Raw genomic sequence first — 14,482 nt, 5'->3', positions numbered from 1 at the left:
TATTATATTAATATTTAACTTGCATTGGAAAGGTTTCCGTGACCTCTCGCGAGATCTCGGCAAAAAGTCTCCTGTGTGTGTGTGTGTGTGTGTGTGTGTGTGTGTGCGTGCGTACGTGCGTGCGTGCGTGCGTGTGTGTGTGAGAGTGTGCGTGAGTGTGTGTGTGTGTGTGTGTATGTGTGTGTGTGTGTGTGTGTGTGTGTGTGTGTGAGTGTGCGTGCGTGCGTGTGTGTGTGTGTGTTGCAGCACTGTGTTTTCATCAGCAGCCACTAGAGAGCACTAAAGGCCTGAGCATTGGTAAGCAATGAGTCTCTCAGCATTCAGCAATGACAACAGCTCGGAGCTGTGTTGAATCTCTCTGAATTCAGTCTCACTCGAGCTCAAGATTCCTCTTTATCAGAATGCATTACAAATCATGCTGAATATTAATGCAAATACAAATGGAATGACACCGAAATTGAAGGCTACAAAAACAGTGATTGTGTGGCGAGTAAATAATCTGAATGCAGTAAATGAGGTTCAAAAGCATTTTCGCTTGTGCTCAAAGAGAAGAGCAGCATCTCGTGTCATGGTTTCATGATGGGACTGCATTAGCGTCTTAGGTCACCAGCTAATCTCATCTTCATCACATGTCCTCAGAATCTCCAGTGACAGAGGATGCCATGACCTCACTGTGCTCAAAAACACGTTCAGTCCCACTGCAGTGCTTCTTCATGCGAGTGACTGCTGAAGATGAAGTCTGCTCAGGGACTGATGATAGAGGCATCTGGACCTGAGCTCTTTCCTCAAGCACAATACAACACAATCTCACGCTTTACTGCAGTTGCCATGGAGATGCATTCACTGCTTATTCCAGCTATGTTTAAAGCAGCGCGCGAGACTGGAGCATCTACTGACACATTCACTTCGCCTGCGGTGAAAAGGGATCGCTTCGCTGATGTCATTTAGGATAAACGCAAACTTCAGAAATATGACATTAAGCTTAATAATTAATGCAGCACTTATCGTTAGAGAGGGAAGGCGGGACATTCGCACTCCAGCAGAGAACATGAAATCTGCTCGTCTAGCACAGAAAGCATCTTCATATTCTAGCATCACATCCATATGTTTACAACCTAGTGCAAATGTTCTTTTATAGCAGATGGGTTTATGCCAGTCGATATAATCACCTTTTAAAGCGCTATAAATTCATTTTTATCTTGTCTTGTGCATTACAGCTTTCAACCCGAATGCATTTAATTGCTTGGAAAATTTGTAAAAAAAAATAAAAAAATAGGTTCATAAATTCAGCTCGTAAACAAGAGCTCAAATGTAACTAAAGATATGTTTAACTTATTAAATGTTTAAATAATTTAGAGGTATAAAAAATGGTATAAGATCCTATTACATACAAATAAAAATAGAATATAATAGAAAAAATGAGGGGAAAACAGAATGCAATGAATTGTTGCATGTGGCTAGATGCAAAAATATGTGCAGTTCATGAGGTTTAAGGGGAAAATATGAATCTATTTTCAATTTGACATTTTGAATATAATAGAGTACTTAAGGAATAAAAATCACACATTTTAATATACAGCAGGCCTACTTTGATTTTTCACCAAATATTTCAGTTTTGTAATACCACACATTTAAAAATGTTGGATGTGCATAATAATAATAATAATAATATGGAAAAAATAGTTGACATGCATAAAGGTTTAATTATTTTGAGGCATAAGTGAGTATATAGAATAGATCAATGTAAAAATAAATGTTAAATATCAGATATGAATTGCTGTGGTCAAACATTGGAAAAAGTATAAATCACAAATGACTTCTTATGCAGTTGTCTCAGCAATAATTTTAACTGAATATAGTTTCAGCAGTAGCTCATCTGGTTTATCTTGCTAATGAGGGTTATCAAGTTAACCCAAAATATAAGAGCTTCCAAACATGTTCTCACGCAAGAGATCAAAGCCTCATGCATATATGATATGAAAAATGCATGCGGTTATTTTCCCATGTTTTTGATCTCAGTCTAGTCATGTGTGCATGAATGTTCAGCACCTTCTCTGCATCGCACCTGTGTACGATCATAGGCCAATCGGATATCTGTGTGTTTTAATATGCTCGAGCAGCACATGATGTTGTGCTATTTTCTCCCTGCCATGAAAAATGGAGGTCAGAATGAGCTCAGCATGTCAGCAGCTGCGACTCACACCTCCAGCACTATCAACACTACAGTTGTGACTTCAGAAATCAGCCGTGAGCCTCACAACTCACACCATCACCATCAGCGCACAAATGAGCTGTTCTCCGACACCTACAGCACAAAACCCACAAACATCTCATTCAGGTTCATCTCACTAATTACACCAGACACAATGCAATCATGCTCATATTCGTTAGTTTTTCCTGTTTGCCATCAGCGTGTAGGCTGGGCTTCGCACATAAATGCAAATCTTCATCTAATTTAGCCTGAGAAACCCTGACATTTGATGAGTCAACATCTATTTAACCCTTTCTCGCCCTCATCCTTTAACACGGTCCTGTGCTTATAGTAGCGCACTGTGATGCCAGGATGTTGTGGGTTGTTGCCATGGTGTTGATATATAGTTGCTAGGTTGTTAACTGTTCTGTAGCACTCTGCTATAGTGCTGTCAGGCTGCACAAAAACATTCATGTCTGCTGTTGTGTCTGAATTATGTGCTGAAGTTTAAAACTCAAAATAAGACTTAAGCACATAAGCATCCCATAATAATATTTATACAAAGATATCATAGTAGATTTAAGTTCTTAGTAAATACAGACATGAAGGGTCATTTTATCATCTGAAGCCTATGTATGAAAATATGAAAAGGAGTTTTTACCAACAGGGAAAATTCATATAAACAGCATTATTATTATTTTTTTTTTTTACCATGTTGTTAGTCAGTTGCTAGGGTGTTATGGGCTTTTTCCTGCATAGAGAATTATGAAGCGGCAGCCTCTGGTTGTCGACAACAGCCTCCAATGTTTGGAGAAATATTGATATATTTACATTCACTTCATATTTCTTTGACAGAATCATCATTTCTATTCCTGACCCTCACGGTGCATTATGGGTATTCTCTAGCCGTTGAGTGACTGTACATTGGGTGTACACTTATTATTGCGGTGCATTATGGGATTGAATGAGTGCACTCAATACCGTCTGCTATGGTTACAGCCTCAGTGTTTTCTCTTCCATAATCGTTGTTATGAAGCTCATTCGCTGCTCAAATGTCACTCATATTCCGATGACGAGCTTCCATTACATCAATCCCAAAGAAATGTTTATACACACAAAACATGAAGCTAATAAACACACTAGTACGATAGTATATAACTTGAATGTGATTTTCATGAGATTTGGGGTATTTTCTTAACAATAAAGGATGTTTACATGAGAAACGCTAAGCAGGTGAAGCGATTAGCTTGATATAAAAGGCTACAAATAAAATATTTCTGCAAAATTAGATGACCAAAATCCACATGAGATCGCAATCGTAAGTTATTACAAACACTCGGTGGTGGTTTAAAGTGAGTTTTGATTAAAAGCATATTATAAATCTCATAATTTGTCTTATGTAGCATGACGCTAATTGTAGCTCTAAAGCATCTGTTATCCTGCTGCATTTATATTTCATGATATAAGAAAATGTTTTGTTTTCTAGAAAGACTCTTTTCTAATAAATAGATAAATGTATATTGGGCAGTATTTTGTGATGTGACGTAAACACCACTGAGCCCTTGAGCAAATCTCATAACCTCATGTTGTTCCAGCTGGATTGAATCAGTAATAATGACATTTCTTTTGCCTGGTTGTGTAAAATGCCACTGTTGATCGTGATCACCATTCCACAGCTTCAATTTTATTTGTATTTTCTGCAGCGATGGCCCAACATGGGCTTGACATACTGAGCTCCTATATTCAGGAGAGCATCATTGACTAAACGATGGCAGAGGATCAATGTTTAGAAGACGCTCACAGATCCCCAGAGAGCCGAGCTGACGCGTGTCTCCACCATCTGCAGACCTATTCCTCCATCCCTCTGCCTGCCCCTGCCCCAGCCCCAGCGCTGCCAGACCGGGGTCTGCGGGTCAATCCGAGGAGCAGAGGGAGGGAGCTAGAGGAGGAGAGGCGGCAGGGGGCATGGGGGAATTGCTGTAGGAGCTCCCCTCCTGCCATGCATATTCATTGGAAACCCCGTTCAGCAGCTGCAGTACGACATAGTACGGCCACGTAAGCGATGATGTAGGAGATCGTGAGGGACTGGGGGAGGAGGAGCACGTGAGAAGAGAGCTAGCGAGGGAGGGAGGGAGCGGAGACACAGGCAGAGTGTGAGCATCTCATCCTGGCATTCAAGCTGTCAGTGGAGGAAGACGGAGAAATTCAACAGCAATATCAACACTGCGCTCTTGAGAAGCAGCACAAGAGTTGCGAATCCCAGACCGCAAAGAGGCTACTGTCACCGCTACACTGTTGACGTCCAACCCAGAGTTTAACCTTCACTAGCCATGAACTTCCTGCGCCGTCGCCTCTCTGACAGCAGCTTCATCGCCAACCTGCCCAACGGCTACATGTCGGATCTCCAGAGGCCCGACCCACCTCCACCACCTCCCCCGACTGCTGCCACCAAAGCCCCCGCTGGACCGACTCCTGCCCCATCGGCGCCTCCTGCGGCCAAGTCCCCCCCTGCTTCTCCGGCCCCCGAGCGACGGCCGCAGCCTGCCCAATCCGCTGGCTCGGGATTCTTCAGCTCCATCACCAACGTGGTGAAGCAAACCGCCGCTTCTGCGGGACTCGTGGAGCAAAGTCCTGCGGCGGTGTCACGGAAGTTCAAGATCCTCCTGGTCATCGACGAACCCCAACACGAGTGGTGAGTTTACTTGCATTGATCCGGACTTGTTGATTTGAAGCATTTGAATTGTGAAGTCAAGCTTGACGTGCTTTTAGAATTAGAAGCAGCTTCATGCAGAGCTTTGATAAGTTTGCACCTTGTTTAGGGGCTACACAGCATTCTTCAATCTCAGTGTCTTGTTTTCTTCACTTGCTGCCCCTCAATCAGAAGTTGATTGGTACCTTGAACAGCACCACCAGTCTTTTTTATGCGCCTCTTAAGCAGATGGCTGCATGCAAAGAGGCTTGATTTACAACACAGTTTGTCATGACGCAAGCAAAGCAGATTGAGCACCAGAGCTGCTCTCTACATCACAGTGATCGTCTCGATGTTTTCTGGTTGCAAATAGTGGGAAAGGACAGCACAGTCGATGGAAATTCTCCCAGCATGTGAGCTGTGATTGAGATGCATCACTGCTAAATGTTCGTTCATCCTAATGATTAGCGTCTATGACAACACTATCACTGATGATGAAAGGTCAGACTGCTCTAAATACGAATGATCTGCAATTTTTCCATCTTTTGTAGTATTGACAACCAAGCCAATCCTAATTGTCGATTATGAAATGCCTGCTGCTACACTCACCAATGCTGTGCTCCACACCAGTGCGGCGACGGATTGGCTTGGAAAAACCCTGTCCAAATGCACCTGATGAATGCTCAGGTTGCATTACAATAATGAGTTTAGGTCTTTAATTCACACGCTCCAGAAGTCCAGCGGAGATCATTATTCACATAATAAAAAACCCAGAGACATGCTCAGAATAGAGGAATCACACCTTACTTCCCCTAGTTACATGCATGAATATTTCAGTGGCGTTCCTCCAGAGGAGCCAGCATGTGATCTCTCTAAGAAAGCAAAGCCAGGTGTGTTTCCTGTGGGTGCTATTGATTTTTCCTGCACTGGAGGAGCTCATAAGGCTTGATGGGACCGATTTAAGAAGCTATTGCTTTTCCTGTAATAAAAGCAAGCCTAATTAGAACCATGCATGCAGTGTTCATTTTGCTAGAGTTTCATGATAATTCAGTTGATTTAGCGTGTTGGAAGGGTGCAGCACATCACATATTCAGGCCACACGCTGAGCAGTAACCAGTAGGAGTGCAGCTTAAGACGTGTGCCAGGAGATGTGCAGCCAATCTCCAATGTGTCGTGCTGAATAATGACACAGACATGATCCTTAGTCACTCCTATCCCACTGGGCTTCTGCCAGGAATCTGTTTGTGTTCAACATTTATAATAATAACTTATCACTGCACATTTCATATGATTACCTGCATTTAAGTATGAGGGTCAGTCCTGGTATTAAGTGAAAGCTTAATTATATGTGGTCTGGAAAACGTCTTCTGTAACACTCTGAGTGTGGATGACACAAACAAGAAGCTTACATAACCATCGGCTTCCATCTTCTGTGTGATCTGCCATGTGCACTCAAAGAAAAAGACCTCAGCTTTATTTCCCACTAAACTGTGTGCTTTTCGAGGAGTCTCCCTTGGCATTTGGAAATGGCATGCCTCACTATTTCCCTGGTTTCCCTAAATTGCTCATTTAAAAATGCCCAAATTATTCAAGAATCTGGAGAAACCTGTGCTTTTGCTAAATACTAAGTTTCTGCAACCCCTCCAAGCCTACAAAGAAGGGAGAAATCCCAGTGGGATGTGTGAATACAGGAGCTCGGTTCTGCCCTTGAGTCTCCTCTATGTAGTCTCCTCAGAGAGAGCAGTATAAGGGCAGTCATGTGTGGAAGTAATGCAAAGGGACATGGTGAATCAGCACAGTGAGCCTGAGGCTTGCATCTGTGCGCTGTGTGTGGTTGCAGCGTGTGTGAGGATGCTATTATAGCTGTGAAAGCAAAATGTCATCATGCAGGATCGATATTTTTCATCCTGCAATAATGTTAATGTACATACATGTGCGTTGTGTTAAGGGGCACCTATTGTGCTTTTGTTGATTCCACCTTTCCTTTAGTGAGTAATATAGCTGTTTGTGCATACAAACGATCTGTAAAGTTACAAAGCACAAAGTCGGTGCCAAAGAGAGAATTTGTCCAACAGAAGACACTTGCCTGAAATGCTTTGTTTGCAGTCCTGCCATTATTTCTGTGATATGGCTACATCATCATGTTACACAGTTACATAATTGCCACCTACTGGCTGCTTTGTCCAGACCTCAAACAACAGTTGGGTGATTTTGCTCTGTTGAGGAGGTGCTGTTTTTGTCACTGTGAGGGCAATAAAACAATGTATTGACTACTAAAACTAACACAGTAGTTACTGTAGATATAATGCTGTTTACAGATGCTTATGAAGCTAAGATCCATTGCTACCCAGGCTCATTAGAAATATGTGCCCCTACCTACATTTCTATAAAAAAAAGCACCAAAAATTGCAATGAACACTAGAGGCAGTAAAACTCTGACCACTTTTATTCCTTTTCACACAAAGTATGATTTACAGGCCAGAGTTTCAATTTAGAAAGCCTAATTTTCACATAAATTGCACATTGCACAATACTGTGTTATGACCTTAAAACGGTTTTAACATGCTCCAAGATTTGAAGACTGGACTTTTGAATGTTATCGTCACATGTACAGCTTCATATGTATGGGTTTTCTGACACAGAGGGTTTGTGCACTAGCTCACGTGAAACGGCGTTGCACTTGTGAGGTGAAGTGCTCCGATACGAATCCTGTGAAACTACGGTTTCGACAAAACAGCTCAAACCCCACGTATAAGGAAGTTAAAATAGCAACTGAAGCAACGCAATAAAAACATGGCTACGGTCAGGTATTACAAATGTATTTTAGCGCCACTCACTGGACATTTCACTTTGAAACTGGTGTGAAACGTGCAGTAAGTTATGTAACATCAGTGTTGCAGAAACGTTGCCACAAGCACAAATTTTCAATGAGCCTGCAATGTTGGATGCGCAGCATTTCTGACATACGCTCTAAACGGTTGACCAATCACAACAGACTGGGACAGCTGACCAATCAGAGCAGAGTTTTCGGAAAGGTGGGACTTAAATTTCAGCATACAGTGATGGGATTCATGGCTGAATTTTGCGTATTCAGTACTATCGCACAAATGTGAGTGTGGCATTGCAATGCAGTGGTTCAATAAAAGAATTAACTCTTTCCCTGCCAGCAAGTTTCCAGCTACAGTCAGCATTTCTGATCATTTTCACAAAAGTTTCATGGCCCCCAGAATGTTTTGTTGAATATCTCAACATGCAACATGTCAAAAGAAGAAACAGAGCCTGTGCGTTTAAACAAATTATGCATTCTTTCTTTTTTATCAACACTTGAATGTGGGTAAATTTCATCCAAAAAGAAAAAAAAGAAAAAGAAGAAGAAAAAAAAGCATTTTGATCAAAAAGCTGAGAAAATGGCATTTTGTCAAAGACTACGTCTGGATGGGATTCAGATCAATGATCAAAACACAGATGGAGTCGATCGCTTCCATCAAAACATCCAAAGCGTCACAGTCCTGAACCACTTCAGCTGCCTCGACATTTCATTCAGTAGCGTTAGGCAGATTTGATTGATATGCTGTTTAATGTTTGATGCTGATTTTACAAATGTATCTGCTTATGCACTCACTTGTTTCTGCTTCTTCTTTGCTGTGTTTTGAGCCAGACATGCAATACTCTTTCAGAAGATGCATAATAGCACCTCCTACTGTATAACAGTGAAAACACGGAAAGCCGGAAAATTCCGTCAATGGCGTGGAAAGAGTTAATATTGGGTAACTGATATTTCTCTCAAAAACTGGCCAGTAAGTTTATATATTTTATCTCTGTCAGTGAAAATAGTTCCAAAAGAAGCGTTTAAAGCATTCTGCGATCACACTCCAGCTCCGCTCCGGGTTTTACATTTCCTAGTGCATCTGAATTTGAGTAAAAGGGGTTCTGCCGTACATTCTGCTTGGATTTGCATCTCTGCTGTGGCGTTCAGGCCAAGCGCAGGTGTTTTTGTGGAGTCTGTGTTCCTCAACACATGGAATAATTTAATCACGTCTTCTGACCTTATTTACAGCATCCAAACTCAATCACCATATGCTTCATGTCCAGCCCTGCTCTGCTGGACATCAACAGAAACACAGCACATGGTTTAGCTGCTAGCTGCACTGCGTCAAACTCAGTTTTTATGCTCATTTAATGGCTATAAAATATTAGCTGTTTAGCTTACAGGTATGACAGATTGGTTAGTAACTAATGCATTACTTAGAGCCAAACCATTTATTAATACTGTATCAGGCTGTAAAAGATCGCTTTTAGGTATGACATACAGGTTAGCAAATTTATTTCTATAGCACTTTTCACAATACATGTTGTTTCAAAGCAGTTTTACAGAAAATCATCATGTTGATGTTTATAATATCTTGTTATAATATATAATAGTATTATTATAATATCTTATCATTCTTATACTCAATCATGGGACATTTGATGATGAGTAATCAAGCTGTTGAAAACTGTCTCACAAAGGCTTTGAAAATGAATGATGTTGAATTAGTTTTCATTTATTACAAGTAAGCCACTGCCTGTAATTACATTGTAATTAATGTATTAATGTACTAAAAAAACGTCATAAACTGGAACCATCTCTAACTGTGACAATGTTTAAATACAGATTAATATGAGATGGAATAAGGTAATTATGTAATACGGTGATATTTAGAACCTAATCAATCGTATTTCAGTAGCCTCCAGTACTAGTCAAGCCTCGGGGGAAACTTCTGCAGCGTTTCTTTATAAAACATATCTTCCATCATTTGTCATTTGCTGGTTTTTGCTTAATGAGGCTGTTGATGCTCATTGATGTCGCGCACATCGACTCAGATTAATAACCGAAGGTGCAGCACTAAATCTGGGCCTTCATTTAACTGCCCACCATTTTTCCGAACGCTAATGAGGGTTTACTGAACGTTTTAATTTTGCAGCTTTGACAGATATCGAATGGAAAATTATTAGAGACTCTGGGCCTGCCAGAACTTTTTAATTGTTTATGGATTGAGTTCTCAGTGTTTTACCTCGCACCAAAATGACTTTACATCGTTTCATCAAAAATATTATGAATAATAAAACATGGCCCAGATGTTTTTTCTTTATTAGATTTTAGATATTTTACAAAATGCCAGTAATGGGTTCTATTTGAAGTGTTTTAATGATTCATCATTGGGAGGACTGTAACTGATTACAGTATATGAAATAACTTATGGCCTTATCAATATTACATTCTCACTGACACCAAAGGATCTGGAAAACAGGCACAGTATTTTGTCAAAACATTGTCATAATTTGTTGTCAATGCTGAATGCATCATCCAGCTGACATGTGTTCATTTCTGTAATAACAGGTCAGAAACTACAACAGATGTTTGACGGCACAGTAGCGTGTCATCAAATTGTACCCTGCTGCCAGTGAAAGCCTCCACCGAATTATGTGCTGTTCAGCTCTCAATGCCTAAATACAGTGTTTGGACGCTTAAAGGGTTAGTTCACCCAAAAATGAAAATTAGTCCATAAAATCAGCTTCCTGACAGCCTGATGAATCCTGGCCAGTCTGCAGCCTGTCCTCCTCCCACACACTCTAGGCTCTGTCCCAAATGACACATTTGATGTGCGCTTGCAGACGCCACCGCAAGCCTGTGATGTCCATGAGGCTGTAGCATGTCTCATTTGTCATTTTCACTTTCATAAAGTTGTTTACGAGTGCCATTTCGCTTTGTGTGTGTGATGAATAACTTTTCTGTTGTTTTGTCTCATTTGTCATTTTCACTTTCATAAAGTTGCCTACGAGTGCCACCACAGAGGACACTATGCAGCCTCACTGTGCACTGAGTGTGTGTGGTGAATAACACTTCTTCTGTTGTTCTAATCCTTTGAAATGCCATATCTTGAATGAAAAATACTGTTATTAGAATAGGATGCACTTATACACAGTAACACAAGATGTGAGTATTCAATGTGCATGTGCAACTATAAGGCAAATATATACTGTATATATTGGCTGAAATATATGCTAAATATATATTGCAAACAGTGAAGCTCAATGAAATATATTTTTGAAATAGAAAATATTAGTTTCAACCAAAATATATTTCTAAATGTATTTCAGGGGCAGGAAAATACATCTCCAGTCTTACATTTAAAATATATTTTCAAAAATATACAAATGGCCCAAAAAATATATAGGTAGAAAATATATTTACGTAAATATATTTTCTACCTATATATTTTTTGGGCCATTTTTTGTGTCTTATTATTTTATTTTTCAAAGCGGAAGTTAGCTGTTTTCTGTGAATGTGCAAGACTTCCGGTTCAGTAGGAAATATCGAGAAGAATAACAACATGCAATAAAAGGTCAAACTGTTACGCTACAACCCAGCGTTTTTATAATTAAGGCAATACATTAAAATAAAATGGTAAGAAACACCAGTTTGCAATATCAAGCAGCAAAACGAGCTGTTTTGTAAAGTGAAAAATAGCTGGAAGTGGAAGCCAGACACATTACATTTACAAACGGCTGCTCTTACGGGAAAAATAAGGTGGATATTTCTGAAAATATATTTAACATTTAAAAAAAATGTACTCATATAAAAAAATATATGAGTAGAAAATATACTTTTCCTTGACTATATTTTGAAACTTTTTTTTTTTTTAGCAAATATATGTTTTTGGTCATTTTTTTTAGGTTGTGAAATATATTTAAAAATACATTAGATTTTTTTTCTGTATATAGGCTAGTTTATTTACATTAACACGTTGTGTTGTGTGTGTGTGTGTGTGTGTGTGTGTGTGTGTGTAAAGTAGAGTGTTTACTGCGAGTGTCTGTGTGTGCTGATGCTCTCCTCAGAGGGACCTCTGATGAATGAGCTGCCATTAAAGCTTCAGCTTAAACTGAACTGATCACTCCTCCTTTTAGAAAAGACAGCCACTAAAACGACTGCTGCTGCTGGGCTTGTCCTCTTTAAGGCCAAATGAACAGACATTAGTCTGAAACTGGCATCATCTGACTGTATTGACACATGAAACGGACAAATGCAGGCTAATATTGCTGTAGTCGAGCAGTGCATCTAGTGATGGAATATTGTGCATTAGCCATAATATCATAATCCTCTGAAAATGTCAGTGATATGAAATCATGAATTGATCAACAGGAATCTGTACTTGTGCACAAACATCACAGGAAATAGAAAGCCTTTGTCAAGGGTCAGTTTTAATGTCTACATGTGACTTTTTGAACAGTACAGCATACTGAGTTAAATAAGTTTTCCATATATGCTTATAAATTTTGATGCTGACATATTTCAATAAAACGGTTCTCCTTAGGCCTGTACGACATGCTGATTTATTGCATAGAAAAAAAACACACTAAAACTATAATTGCTGCTTGCAGCTATATTCATACTAGTTTTGATTAATTGTGATAGCTCGCTTCCACATCAACCCATTCATACACTCTACATTCAGTTTCATACACATCAAATTGGCCAAAACGTGATCAGAACAATAAAACGTCTTAAGCCTGATTCTCAACCTGCAATTAGAGCACGTCCAGTCATTTCACGGGATGTGTTTGACTTCTGCATTCATTCATGTCTAGTTTTCAACAGGCTGGGGATGTAGTTCAGTAGCTCTGGCACCCTGGAGATGAAACTGCATTCAAACGCATTCAACCTCAACAGAGACCATGTTATTGAGAAACCTTCAGCAGAGAACAGGACAGACTAAAGTGGAAATAAAAACATTGTGAAATAATGTTTGTGCTTACCACACATGCACACAAACATTTTACTATTAAACAAAAACTGTTAAATGCGAACAATACAGTGAAAAAAAAAGTCACTGGTGAGTGAGTATGTGTTTGTGAGTGTGTGTGTGTGTGTGTGTGTGTGTGTGTGTGTGTGTGTGTGTGTGTGTGTGTCTGTCATCCTGCTGTGTTTACGATCCAGACATAAATGATTCCTCAAATCATGTGCTGAAAGGCATGCTGCTACTTTACTAAGTGACTAAACTGATTTCTGATTTCTTCCCATCTGGTGGACAACAAAACTGGTGTAAAAAGAAAACATTGAAATAAAGTCCTGAGAAATAAATAGTCAGAAACCAACCATGTAAAAATCAGTTTTTGAAATGTCAATCATCACTGTCAGAAATGGACTGATGCTGTCTGATGTTGGAAATCAAGATCTGATTTCCATTTCTTCTTCTCAGAAGATGTCAGATATGTAATAATCATGAAGTATAAATGTATCCTTGATGAAAGTTCAGAGAATGAGGCTCAGAGTCTCCTTCTTTCGGTAAATGAGGTTTGTCCGTGTGACAGCAGCGCATCACTGAACATGACTGTGTTTATGCAAGCGGAGATTATGAGAAATAATGGGACTGAGTGCTGTGACAGACACACACACACACACACAAACATTCATTCTGCTCTTCACACACATGATGTCCATCAACACACACTCAAACACAATTAACAGCTTTGCCACAATAGGTATTTTAAAATTGTAATATTTCACAATATTATTTTTGATCAAATAAAGACATTATTATTAAAACTTCTTTCAACTTTTGACCACTATTGTGTGTGCTATTAATTAATTCAGCAAAACAGAAACAATGCAAGTCACAAAGACTTAAACATTTATGATGAACAGCTTTACATTTCTGAATTAAAATTCATTTTTATACATTTGGGAGTCAAAAATGTCAAGCTATCATTCTAAGCGTGTAATGCCAAAAGAAAGAATATGGTTTTATATTTCCTGAAAACCAGTTTTGTAGTTTGGCATAATCTGGCATACATTTAAGCACTGAAGCTGTTTTGTTTTAAAATATTATTAAGCTTTGAAGCCAAAAATATTCCAGTCAAAGTAACTGTGGCATTGTACAGGAAACAGGAAATCACGTCACAGACACCCAAATGTCAGTTATTCACACTGCAACAATGGCAGAGAAGCGCTTCTGAACAGGCTTTTTGGTGAGTTTAATGTCTTTTACAGTTTAATGCTGCTCAGAGGTGGCAAAACTGCATTTACACTGCAATTACAACTAGACTTTAATACTAAGGGCTGAGGTGGGTCAGAGCAGGCTTAGTTAGTCTGGCTTTTATGCAACATTGAGTCTTCATGCTGAATTTGAACTCAGCTGTGTAAAGAGCCCATTAATGAGTTAAGCCTGCTCTGTGCCTGCTCAAAATGAATAAAAAATGTGTGTAAATGCAGTTCTGTCATGACAACTCTCGGAGGGATTGGCATGGTAATGTACATGACAATGTTAATGTATTTGGTCTTGGCGGAATAGATCTGCTGCTGCTGCTGCAGAGCAAGTACAGAGACATGCTACTGAAAATATATCCACAACATGCTGCTGTGAGCATGTAAGAAATACTGCTGCTGCAAATATAACATACATGAAATAACCCCCCACAAAGCAGGAGACATAGAAGGGACAATACAAGCCAAAACAAGAACAAAACAGCCCCCAACAAGCAGATCTTTTGCCAAGACAAATGTACTGCTGTTGCGCCGAAGAGCCATGTGAACCGCATGAATCATCTATGTGTCATCTATG

At 39.6% G+C, this 14,482-nt stretch overlaps 1 protein-coding gene across 2 annotated transcripts in view; it reads left to right on the top strand.

Moving 5' to 3' along the window:
• The first annotated feature begins 4,128 nt into the window (after nucleotides 1-4,128).
• Nucleotides 4,129-14,482, top strand: part of syn2b (synapsin IIb) — an 84,730-nt gene continuing 74,376 nt past the window's right edge. For both annotated transcript variants that reach the window (XR_001634117.1, XM_016484598.1), the window contains exon 1: nucleotides 4,129-4,883. Coding sequence is in view for 1 of the 2 variants with exons in the window: in XM_016484598.1 (XP_016340084.1) it covers nucleotides 4,522-4,883 (362 nt within the window). In the remaining variant the exon portion in view is untranslated. The remainder of the gene's footprint in view (nucleotides 4,884-14,482) is intronic.

The sequence above is a fragment of the Sinocyclocheilus anshuiensis genome, unplaced genomic scaffold, assembly GCF_001515605.1.
Source record: "Sinocyclocheilus anshuiensis isolate Anshui unplaced genomic scaffold, SAMN03320099.WGS_v1.1 scaffold1805, whole genome shotgun sequence".
Classification (NCBI taxonomy): Eukaryota; Metazoa; Chordata; class Actinopteri; order Cypriniformes; family Cyprinidae; genus Sinocyclocheilus; species Sinocyclocheilus anshuiensis.
This window is presented reverse-complemented; position numbering and strand designations above follow the sequence as displayed.